Source organism: Tarenaya hassleriana, unplaced genomic scaffold (assembly GCF_000463585.1).
Source record: "Tarenaya hassleriana unplaced genomic scaffold, ASM46358v1 Cleome5, whole genome shotgun sequence".
Taxonomy (NCBI): Eukaryota; Viridiplantae; Streptophyta; class Magnoliopsida; order Brassicales; family Cleomaceae; genus Tarenaya; species Tarenaya hassleriana.
Window position 1 is genome coordinate 5,126,320 of NW_010967707.1, and position 12,140 is coordinate 5,138,459.

At 39.2% G+C, this 12,140-nt stretch overlaps 2 protein-coding genes across 2 annotated transcripts in view; one reads left to right on the top strand and one right to left on the bottom strand.

The window, feature by feature from the left end:
* The first annotated feature begins 1,872 nt into the window (after positions 1–1,872).
* LOC104827065 (target of Myb protein 1) lies at positions 1,873–6,548 on the top strand. The gene is made up of 10 exons (XM_010560098.1): positions 1,873–2,620; positions 3,297–3,651; positions 3,819–3,897; positions 3,987–4,085; positions 4,172–4,285; positions 4,497–4,660; positions 4,738–4,819; positions 5,041–5,126; positions 5,249–5,509; positions 5,644–6,548. The coding sequence occupies exons 2-10, from the start codon at positions 3,515–3,517 to the stop codon at positions 6,389–6,391; spliced, it is 1,770 nt and encodes a 589-aa protein (XP_010558400.1). The 5' UTR covers positions 1,873–2,620; positions 3,297–3,514; the 3' UTR covers positions 6,392–6,548.
* A 215-nt stretch (positions 6,549–6,763) lies between these two features.
* The window catches only part of LOC104827066 (regulatory-associated protein of TOR 1), an 11,168-nt gene continuing 5,791 nt past the window's right edge, over positions 6,764–12,140 (bottom strand). Inside the window, exons 15-23 of the mRNA XM_010560099.2 lie at positions 11,221–11,790; positions 10,793–11,110; positions 10,580–10,706; positions 10,130–10,254; positions 9,896–10,041; positions 9,702–9,803; positions 9,045–9,130; positions 8,694–8,775; positions 6,764–8,609 (exon numbers count right to left, since the gene is read on the bottom strand). Of these exons, the coding sequence (XP_010558401.1) occupies positions 8,271–8,609; positions 8,694–8,775; positions 9,045–9,130; positions 9,702–9,803; positions 9,896–10,041; positions 10,130–10,254; positions 10,580–10,706; positions 10,793–11,110; positions 11,221–11,790 (1,895 nt within the window). The 3' untranslated portion in view covers positions 6,764–8,270. The remainder of the gene's footprint in view (positions 8,610–8,693; positions 8,776–9,044; positions 9,131–9,701; positions 9,804–9,895; positions 10,042–10,129; positions 10,255–10,579; positions 10,707–10,792; positions 11,111–11,220; positions 11,791–12,140) is intronic.

The window sequence follows — 12,140 nt, forward strand, 5'->3', positions numbered from 1 at the left end:
ATAATTACCCATAAATGTATACCAATTTCAATTAATTTTTTTTTTAAACACGACCCTAAAAAGCTTCAATACTACACTCAAAATAAGTACCAGCATTCATTCAGACTTCAGAGGTCCTGAACTCCTCTCCATATTGGATTTGGATATCTATCATTTTAATTAACTCCGAGTACATTTGTCATTTCATATCCCATATTCATCTTCATATATATATATTATATATGGTAATTTGCATTGGTCGCTATAATATTACAAAGCTTTGTCGCAAATTTAAATGCAGCGAACATATGGTAGATGAGAGTAGCTCCTTCTACAACCAATTAATATATAGACAGTACGAATATATATACACATATATATAGTTTTTCGACGAAGATAATATCCAGGTACTATATAAGTTATAAATTCTCAAACTTAATTACTATATATATAAATATACATATATGTACACATATATGTCCATTATATATATATATATATTACACTAACTTACCCCACAAACAAACAAAAAAAATGAAATTTTGAGTTCAATAAATTTGGTATAAATAATTAAAGAGCGCTCCTACCTTGATTGAAAGGAATTGAGCTGACGAGTGATACTATTTAATGATTTCACCAGAAACATTTCTCCATTTATAATAGGAAAGGAAATATCCCTACCTAATTCCACTTATATATTCAATATATGATTAATGATATCTCTCTCTATATCTCCATTATTCCATACTATTTATAATACACATACGCGCATATAGTTGCACAAATTCATCAAAATGCCCTCCATATAGATCATTTATCATTCATTAATTATTATGTTAAAAACATTCAACTAATACTTTATGTTAGAGAGACGTCAAAACTGAAAACATACCATCTTATAGAAAAAGTATTTGAATTTTTTTTTAATCCTATTATTATTTTGTATTATTCGAAGAAAAATCCCTCGTTTGGATAATTTATTTATTTTTATATAAATTAAAACCCTTTATTACAGACTTAATTATTAGTTTGTTTTTAAAAGCCATTTTACCATAAAGACAACTATAGTTAGTTTGTAATCTGATATATATATATATATATATATGTATGTATGTATGTATGTATGTATGTATGTATGTATGTATGTATGTATGTATGTATGTATGTATGTATGTATGTATGTATGTATGTATGTATGTATGTATGTATGTATGTATGTATGTATGTATGTATGTATGTATGTATGTATGTATGTATGTATGTATGTATGTATGTATGTATGTATGTATGTATGTCAATTCGGTGCGGTCGTTGTGGTCCTTCCTTGAGAACGTGATTTAGGGTTTTGGGTTGCATGTTCATGGGTCCGCCATACTGTCCCATTCCCTCTCTCTCTCTCTCTCTCTCTCTCTCTCTCTCTCTCTCTTGAAATTCACATAAGCGTTCTGACGTTAATTTTACCTTTGGATTCCAATTTCCATTACATACATATCGTTTCTACAATTACAATCTCAAACCCGACGTTAAAATTTTTAACAAACACGAACTTAGATTGTTTCCACATTTTAACGTATACCCAATTGGTTGAAATTCTCATTTTATTTTCCAAATTTTATGTATTTTATATTTTAATATTGAAATTTTGTAAAATGACCAACCATTATATATGAAAATACATAAAAAGCTTGGATATTCTGTTTTAAGTTATCTCAAGTATTAATTATATATGATTCACGGCAAGACCAGTGGAATTTAATATAAAGTAAATAGAGTTAAAATATTTGGTTGGCCTCGAAAGTGGGCGCTTTGCCTCACTTTCCTCCATTTGCTATAAATGAGAAAGCACTGAATGTACATTTGGTTGCCTCTACCCACTCTCCAAAGCTCTCCTTCAACTCTCTCCCTCTCTCTCTCTCTCTCTCTCTCTCTCTCTCTCTCTCTCTCTCTCTCCCCACAGAGAGATATGGCAAGTGAAGGTGTGTGTGCTGGGCAAGATGGAGAAGCAGGGCACGTGCATTGCTAACTCTCATCCCATCCATTGCATATACATATATATACATACATATACATTCATATATACACACCCATTGCAGCACATTCATTCACCAAATGCAAGTACACATATACACGTTTGGAGCAGTACGTACGGTTGCATTTCTCTGCATATCTACACATATCAGGCTCACGCATATGCATTGACATGATGATGACATTTGAATCTCTCTCTCTCTATCGATCTACACACACATATACACACATATATATAGATATAGAATTGCATATATATACACATTTATATATATGGGACATTGTTGTGACAAGTGAGAGGGCGATTTTTGCGTCTGAAAGTCACGGGTGCTTAAGGGCCTACACACTAATTTGTCCGGTTGTTTGGTGTGTGATTGAGTTAGTTGTTCATGTGCCCATCTTCCCCATCATGACCACATTCACCTTGATCATTCACTCCTTATGTGTGTGTGTATATACATACACACACACGCGCATATATATATATATATATGTATAGAAATGTGTATCTACTTCTATATATATATATAGAGAGATATACGTAAATTAAATAAGCTTTTACAAACAAAGTACGAACCATGCAAACGAAGCCTCCTTGCAAAATTCATCTCAGGTATGTAATTATTATATATTAATTGCACAGCTTAAGATTTATTTCGTTATAGACAATGTTTTATAATCTCAACTATAATTATATGAGATATGATCATGTTGCCTTAGACATTATATGAGATTATATATATATATATATATATATATATATATATATCTTTTGTACGAATAATTTGGAGTGGAATGTTGTCATAATTATATATGTGTTATTATTATGAACGGAGTAAATATATAACATGGAGTTGAATAAATAGATATATGAATTACGTTAACTTACCAGACGACGCCCCTATATCATGAATCGTCTTCCATGCTATTTATTATTACTGTATATATATGAATACAAATAAATATGTGTGTTTGGTATGAATTAATTAATTAATTGTTGGTCTTGTGACCTAACCCACCACGATGACGATGGATTATATATATATTATCTTAAAAGATAATTAATTGAGCATGCGCTTATTCTTTTATATTATAATCACCTGTGATCTTTCTGTCTGCTTGTGTATAAATATTCATATTATTGTTATTAAATTAAATTATTTTAAAACGGATCAAGACAGGGTGAATTAGGCCATTTTGACATTCTGGGAGGTTGGAAAAGAAATGTATAAATATTCGATTTATAAAATGTGTTTGTAATGTTAGAACCTATGGTTGTCGTTTGACAGCGAATCCCAAAGAACGCTTAATTAGCCAATGCCAATCAACTCCTCTGTCCACGTGGTCAAGTGCACACGAGTCTATTCAACGGTATTACGAATTTCTCGCCGGAAAAAACAACACCCAAAGGTTCTATTTCTGGCCGGAAAAGAAAAACTCATATTTTCCCGGAAAATATTCGATCATACATACACACACATACGCGAGGAAATTCCAACCTGATACTATGGCTTCTTGTTCGTCTCCTTCGTTTACACTCTCGTCCGTGACGGTGGCGGTGGACAAGGCGACGAACGAGCTTCTCCTCACTCCTGATTGGACCATGATCATCGCCATATGTGATTCCGTCAATTCTCACCACTGGTATTTATTCATCTCGATTTCGTTTGCAATTGCGTGTCCCTTGTTCTCATAAATGCGTCTGCGATTGGATTTTCCCCAATAATGTGGATCTGATTCGGACGGAAGGGGCCGGATATTTCGTTAGCGGTGTTTAACATTGTTGGATTGTCTGCGGAAAAAATGCTCAGGCAAGGTAAAGATGCAATCAAAGCAGTGAAGAGGAGATTGCAGCACAAAAACGCCAAAGTTCAATTACTTGCTTTGACGGTATATTACCCGTTCTCTGTGTTGAATAGAAACCACTGCGATTTGGGGGGGAAAACAAAAGAAATTGATTTGAAGGGTTCTGTTGGTAGCTGTTGGAGGCAATGGTGAAAAACTGCGGGGAGCATCTGCATTCTCAAATTGCTGAGAGACATCTACTTGGAGAGATGGTCAAGATCGTGAGGAAGAAGGTGACTTGGTTATTCCTCATCAGATTGTTGAAATTTTTGAAATTTCGGATTGATAATGAGACTGTGTGATTGGATTTTTCTTTAAGGGGGACTTTGAAGTAAGGAACAAAATCTTGATTTTGTTGGACACTTGGAACGAAGCATTTGGTGGCGTTGCTTGCAGATATCCCCATTATAACTGGGCCTACGAGGAGCTAAGGGTAAGCATCGCTCTGTCTGGTTGTGTCTGGGTATTCTGCTTGAATTCTTATTCCTCCGTACACATCAGTTAGGTTGAACTTCGATCTCTTCAGTTAGATTCTGTCTTCTTAATGCCCTTAGCAAATGATTTTTCTCTGTCCTTTTTCATTTCCCAGATTAGGGTTAGTGGATTAAGATGTTGTAGTATGATAACACAGTTTTGCATGACAGCGCTCTGGGGTTAGATTCCCAGAACGTTCACATGAAGCGGCCCTGATGCTTAGAACCTCAAATGCTCGACCGAGCTTGGCACAGTCTTCATCTCGGCACCTTCTATCAAGCAGTTCTTTGAAAAGGCTTGACGAAACAATGGCCACCGAAATTGAGAGCTTAAGGCAAGCAATATCTTCATTCATCAAGTAATTACTCTTTCCAAGTAACCTTTTGTAACGTCTCTTGCCTACGGTTTCAGCTTGTCGAGCCTCGAATCAATGAGAAATGTGATGGACCTTCTGAAACAGATGGTGCAAGCCTTGAACCCTGCAGATAGCTCAGTAAGTCTGATAGCTCTATAGCTCTTCAACACTGTTGGTCCCAACATCTTCAGCTTCCGCTATTGCAATAGCTTAAATGGTTGTTGAATCAGTCTCTGGTATTTGGTCTGAACGCCGACTTTGTATAAAATTAAGAGAGTACAAATGGTATAAGATGAGAACACAACCCAAGTCTGTTGAAGTTTTTGATGTGTAAATGGTGTTTGGTATCACGTTCGCAGGCCCTAAAGGATGAACTGATAGTTGATTTGGCCGAGCAGTGCCGCTCTAATCAGAAGAAACTAATCCAGATGCTCATGACCACTGCGTTTGTTCCTTAAACTCTTCGCATCCAGTTTACGTTCTTGAATTTCTGGTTTTAAAGGCTTTTGTTATGATGGAAATCTGACCGCAACAATACCACATATCTCTATGGCTTCTTTTACTCAGGGACGAGGATGTTTTGGCACGAGGGCTTGAGTTGAATGACTCCATGCAGGGCGTGTTGGCGAGGCATGATTCTATTGCCTCTGGTGTATCACTTCCTCCCTCACAGCTACAAGCTGCAATTTCTAAAGGAAATTCACAGATGAGCCCGAAACCGAAGGATGGTTCCGCTCCTGCTCCTGAGTCTGTCACTTCTTCGTCGAGCAGTGAAAGTGAATCTGACGAGGAGGAAATGGAAGATGACTTTGCACAGTTGGCAAAAAGGTTAGCTGATCGTATAGAAACATAGTAGTGTAAGTGCACATTGGTTCTATTGACATGAATTTCAAGATCTTCCATTACGTAAAACTCAATTTACCAGTTACCTTGTATCTAAGCACATTGTCTAATTTCTGCAGGCACACTCAAATATGCGAAGAAGAAGCACTACTTCTCTTGGGAAAGAACGATAACATAACAGCAGGGAATCAAGAAGCTACACAACCAACAGAATGCAAAGATATAGCTTTATCCGATGAAGCAGTTTCCACATCAAAGATGAAGGCGGAGCAGGACATCATCGACCTTCTGAGCCTAACATTAACGACCACAGCTATAAAACCCTCTACCTGCCACCAAAGTACCCATCAAACAAAATCTTCCACTGAGCAGATGCTCCTTAACAGTTATGTTGTCCCATGGGCACAACAATCTCAGTCTCAACCAGAAGAGGTTTTACCATCTGAATCGCTACTCCAGCAAAAGGGTCAGCTTAACACCATAGCTTCTCAATTTCAGCAGCAATTCTCTCACCCACGGCCGGAACAGCAGCTCCAGCCGGCAGTGACTCAGTTTCAGACGGAAATAACGCAACGGCAGGGGGCATATGGGTATCAGCCACCACCATGGGCAATGATGGATCAATCAAACACGATGTGGAGCCAAAGGACGAGGGAGGGGACATCATTGCAGCAGCAGCAGAGTTTAGACAGACAATTGCAGTACTCTAATTCGCTTCCTGCAAGAGGAAGCGGCATTGAGTCATCGGGTAATGTTGGGAAAGCGGAGACGGGCTTGGCTCAGAAGCCGTACGTTCCTCCGTACAGATTGTTTGAAGATCTGAATGTGTTCTGGAATGCTGGTGGTGGTCTCAAGAGTAGCAAATGAGACATGACATACATAGTCCTCATCGAGAACGTGACCAGGTGAAAAAGTTTGCTTATTCATTTATTTATGTTCAAAGAAAACCTGTTGAGCTCAGCCTCAGAGTGCTAAATAAAATTATGTTGGACGAGAAAGTAAACCAACGGTTTAGAACATAAAAGTCCCTTCGCCATATAAACTATAAAGTGCTGCTGCGTACGTGGGAGGTGGAAAGAGATTGGTGTGCCCCACGCGAGACGATCATCTGTGTCGTGTGGCGGCTGAAAATAAAATTAACATTATGCCCTTTGTTTAGAATTTGAAATGGGTATCAGCCACCACCATGGGCAATGATGGATCAATCAAACACGATGTGGAGCCAAAGGACGAGGGAGGGGACATCATTGCAGCAGCAGCAGAGTTTAGACAGACAATTGCAGTACTCTAATTCGCTTCCTGCAAGAGGAAGCGGCATTGAGTCATCGGGTAATGTTGGGAAAGCGGAGACGGGCTTGGCTCAGAAGCCGTACGTTCCTCCGTACAGATTGTTTGAAGATCTGAATGTGTTCTGGAATGCTGGTGGTGGTCTCAAGAGTAGCAAATGAGACATGACATACATAGTCCTCATCGAGAACGTGACCAGGTGAAAAAGTTTGCTTATTCATTTATTTATGTTCAAAGAAAACCTGTTGAGCTCAGCCTCAGAGTGCTAAATAAAATTATGTTGGACGAGAAAGTAAACCAACGGTTTAGAACATAAAAGTCCCTTCGCCATATAAACTATAAAGTGCTGCTGCGTACGTGGGAGGTGGAAAGAGATTGGTGTGCCCCACGCGAGACGATCATCTGTGTCGTGTGGCGGCTGAAAATAAAATTAACATTATGCCCTTTGTTTAGAATTTGAATTTTATAAATGTATTATTCGTCGTATCATGTAGACATTGTCTCCGTAATCCCCCAAAAAAAAAAAACCACCTTTAGACACTTTCTAAGAAAGCCCCATGAGAAGTAAACACAATGCTATTGCTGTGTAGAATGAAACTGTGTATTTGGGTAACAACGAAATTAGACCGGGCGGTAGTAAAATGGATTGCTATGTAATAATTAAAACTCACAAGGCCGGAGTTGCGATGCTCAACCTTCTATGGATTCAATGCCATCTCCGAAGAGTTGACAGGGGACACTCAATCCGTAAACCGGGTATTCCAAATCTAGAATTCTGGTTCACCGGTAGGATGAGTACGGTCCGTTGTCAAGAGGGAGAAAGGAGGGGAGGGCTAAGTGGACCTTTAACCATGTAACAGCTATTTTAAGCTTTGAATGTACCTGCGTTGTAAAACTATCGACTCTTTTTGACATTGCAAATTTACATTCCGAAAGAGAAGAGAAAACAAAGCAATTATAAACTGAAACCCATCGACTTTTTCCCACTGCTTGAAACCCTGACTGAATCTACAAGGGCAAATAATAATTTACGTTAACGCAATTTCCCCCCTTTTTAAGAATGAAACCAGGAGGAAAAAAAAAACAAGAGAGATCACACCAAAGAAAAAGCAGAAACAAACAAACAGACAAGCTATTTACAAACCATTTACGTGGCGTAGAAATTATTTTATTCGGCAAAGCCTCCCACCGTAAACGATCACCTTATAAGATGATATGGATCTTCTCATCTTTCAAACCCCACGGGAGGCTAAATGAATATTTTCTTGGTAAATCACACGAACCCCATCCCCTGCTCCACAAACGCCACCGGTTCTCTATCATTCTCCTTCATCTATAATCAATGCAACTGCAATCCCTTTTTCTACTCTCGTGATGTATATATAACCAGCTTGAGATGTGCTTCAAGAATTTTACCGTTTACCCAGGGAAGAGATCCACTTACAGGTCAGATCTATCATTATCTTGCTTGAGCGTTGTCGCCGGTGTAGAGGGAGACAAATGAATCTGCAGCACCGGCCGTGAGCAGAACCTGGTATGGATGAAACGAGAGGCAGCTGACCGACCCGATTTTCTGGGCCATGAATGAAGGGTAGTATCGGATAATTCCAAGCTGTTCACCCTGGAGGCTGAAGACCTTGATGAGCTGTTTCGCTGAACCACTTGCAATGATAGGGGCGTGTCTGTGAACAGCCAGGGCTGTGAGTGAGCCCCTGTGGGCGTCTATGGTTAGGTAAGTGTCCCTTGTCGTTCTGAGATCAAGAAACCTGATGTCACCAGCCTGTGATGCGCTCACAATCTGAAAGAGCCCAGGAAAAACAGAGTGAGGAACTGCCCAGACACGTCAATTAAAGAGTGGAAATACGAGTCTTGTTTTATAAACCTTTGCAGGATCGAGCCCAGGCTGAAAGCTGATTCCAACGACTCTTTCGGCTCTCTGATGAGGTCTAGTAGAGCAGACAAGCCTACAGAAAGAAATAAATACTATAACTATCAGCATAAGAGATGTGAAATGAATGATAAGAGCCGAGCTTGTATATCTCAAGAACAGGCATAATGCACCAGGATGAGAATTGAACAATTATAAAAATTTTAGTTTTATGAATAATATCGTTATTATCAATGTTACTTTTAGTGATGTCCTTGTGCAATTTTGGGATTGATAGGGAAGGACTAGTGAAGACTTGAAATTAGCCCCTCTAGAAAATAAATAGGCTCTATAAGCAATACTTACATATCGGGTGTCCGAACATCATAAAGTCTTACAGATCCATCAGCAAAACCAGCAGCGAGTTGGGCCCCATGCACTTGAGAAGCCGACTACAAAGACAACATTAACCCATCAAACAAAATCCTAGTTTTCATCTGTACCAATCACAAAAAACTCATTTCAGACCGGTCAAGCAGAACAGAATGACACGAGAAAGAAACAACGAAGATTTCTTCATGTGATTTACAATTTGAGGCACCATTTGTGCACATAAGAATCCCATCTGTAACATGGTTTCTTTTTCATATCGTCCAAGATCATGTGCACGGCATAGCCAGAAGAAGATAAGTAAATATTTCTGCAATATTCTAGTTGGTCCCCAGGGACGAGGAGCCTAGGTTAGATGGTTATCTTCCTGGATAATCTTCCCTTTCTTTCAAAATTACCAGTAAGTGCTGAAGACATCCTTTGCAAGGAAAAAAGAAAAAATGATATAGCCAGGAATTTGTTATATAAGAATTACTTTCTGACAGTACGGTGGGAGATCATGAATTTATCACACCCTCAGTCACCAATCCATCATCAGAAGGCAATAACAGATAAATAGTTGTGATTGTAACGTGGCTTACGAAAACGAAGAGAGACTGTTTTTGCAAGTTTATTACATGAAAGCAAACTTACAAGTGCTGTGACACCGCAATCAGAGAAAGAGGGAATAGAATTGCCGAGCTGTTCTTTCTCCAGGTCCCAAAGCATGATAGATGACATTTCCCCAGAAGCATACTGCAGAAGCCAGGTAATGAATCATATGAACGTCAACCAGTTTCATTACCAAAAGAAGAAACCAAACTACTGTGATGATTGAAGAAACATACCAGGTAACCAGATTGCTGTTGCCAATCCACAACAGCATTCAAGCCACGTGCTCCGGGCTTGTGACCCTGGATGGACGAAAAAGCTGTAACAAGCTTTTGTTTTCCCTTTGTTGTGTAATCCCTCCATATCCGAACACTTCCATCACCTACATAGATAGAAGGATTTACACAGCCATAACCAAGAAATTCCCAATGACACAGAAGCCTCTTCGTGACAAAAGTTGTAAGCATTACATGAAGCAACAAGCAGCAAACAGTCATCAAGCTCATTGACAAGACACAGCTTTGAAATTCCTTTGTCAGGAAAATCGTGATTGTCAAAACCATTGAGAAGAGTTGCTTCCTCATAATTCCACACCCTGAGAGGACAGATCAATAAATGATTAGTCCAGCAGAAGCATTTAGAACAAAGAGGAAAGAAACAAGAATATCAAATTGGGATGGTGTTCAATGAATATTCTAACACCGCCTCAAATGAGAGCACTTCGGAGCTAAACACTTTCTAAATGATGATACAAGATAAGAAGATCCGATCCAACAAATTGTGATTTCGAGAAGATAAAGAGTGAGTACGGATCTTGACAATATTGCACAACATGTGAATCATTTTTTACATAGAGGCAACCTGCAAGAAACCTATGATGAAAATTAATCATCCAAAATTGTCCGAAGAAACCTGCATACCTGATCCGTTCATTTCCATCTGCAGCAATTACTATTGGAGAAAATGGATGAAGGAGGGCCGTCTTGGTTCCAGCGTCAAACTTTGTATCCCAATTAGCTATAGGATTGTTGTTGAGCTTGCTAATTGCTGGTCCAGGAGAAAACGTTCGGAATACAGCTTTAGTTACCAGAGAAGAGAAGAACGAACAAAGACAAACAAGGAAAGCGCCTTACAAGAATGTTGGCATTTCGCAATGTGCTCAAGCGCAAATTTTTCCTTCTCTTCTCTTCTGGCTACTATCTCCTCACTGTTGTCTGCTCCACCAAGAAGTGGTTTAGAGAAGTGACCACAGCTCCAATTATAAATAGTTGACTGCGGAAGCAAACTTCTTTCAGATCCACTGGCTCCTAAAAGCGGATCAGCCAATCCCGAATCCAGAGAACCCATGAGATGCGGCCTGAACTCTAGTGAACAAACTCTCCTTAAACCTGTTAAGTAGCTTGTCCTAGGAGGGCTCACAGGGGGAGTCCTAAACGTTAAAGGCAGGTGTCCTGTAAATAAAAGTTCAAGATAAAAACTCACTAACAATCAAAAACGAATAGCACTATAAATCAACTGCTCGAATCAAACGGCGATTGGAAAACCCTCATTAACCAGCTACCTGCATGCATATCAAACCATGAAGATGAACGAGCTAGGCCAGCAAGAGGGGTATGAGATGATGTTGCAGCTTCACCTTGTCGGCCACTGGGCTTTGAGGGTTTTGCAACAACTTGTTCAATTCCAATAATAGACAAAACACGCCGTCCAAGGCTAGCGATACGTGGAGATGGATCTTTGGCTAATGCAAACATAGCTACAACACACTGCGAATAAACCGCATTCTCCAATGGTCTAGGCGGATGGGCAACTCCATTGCTAACACCATCATGAATTACTCCGGTATCAGAATGTTGTGAAGAATCATCAGATAATGGAGATCCATGCATGAGTCCAGAAGAACCATGTGGACTGCTTGATGAGACCCTTGATTCACGAAATACTGGTAGGCTCTCAGTGCTTGCTCTTGTCAGAGGACCCATGTGTGAAGAAACAATTGTAGAGCTCCCAGCATCATGAATCTTGGCGAATGAAGGGAACGAAGTCAGCAAAGAACTTGATTGAGGCCTCCAATATGAGGCTGCAACTGACTTTAGGTGCTGTTTATGGCCAAAGGCAAAACGTGAAAGAGCTGCAGAGACAAGACCACATAGAATTAAAAAAAAAAGGATAAGCTGCGAATAAGTAGGCTTAGCTTTAAGACAAATATATGCAGAAGAAACAAGATGAGCATTTCATGCAAAAATAGGAAAGGGAAAACAACAAGAGTGTTTAATCATGTACAAGGCTAAGAGACATTTCTTTCGACAAGGGACTACACTGTTCCAAGGACGTCAACATAGGTTGATCAACACTGTAGTAAGTTAAATTTTGATTCAACCCATGAAAGACAAAACATATCACTAATGCATCAAGTAATAGAACGTAGCTTACCTACAGGGGGGGGGGGGGTTTTTAACTAAATCAGAACATTTTTTTTTT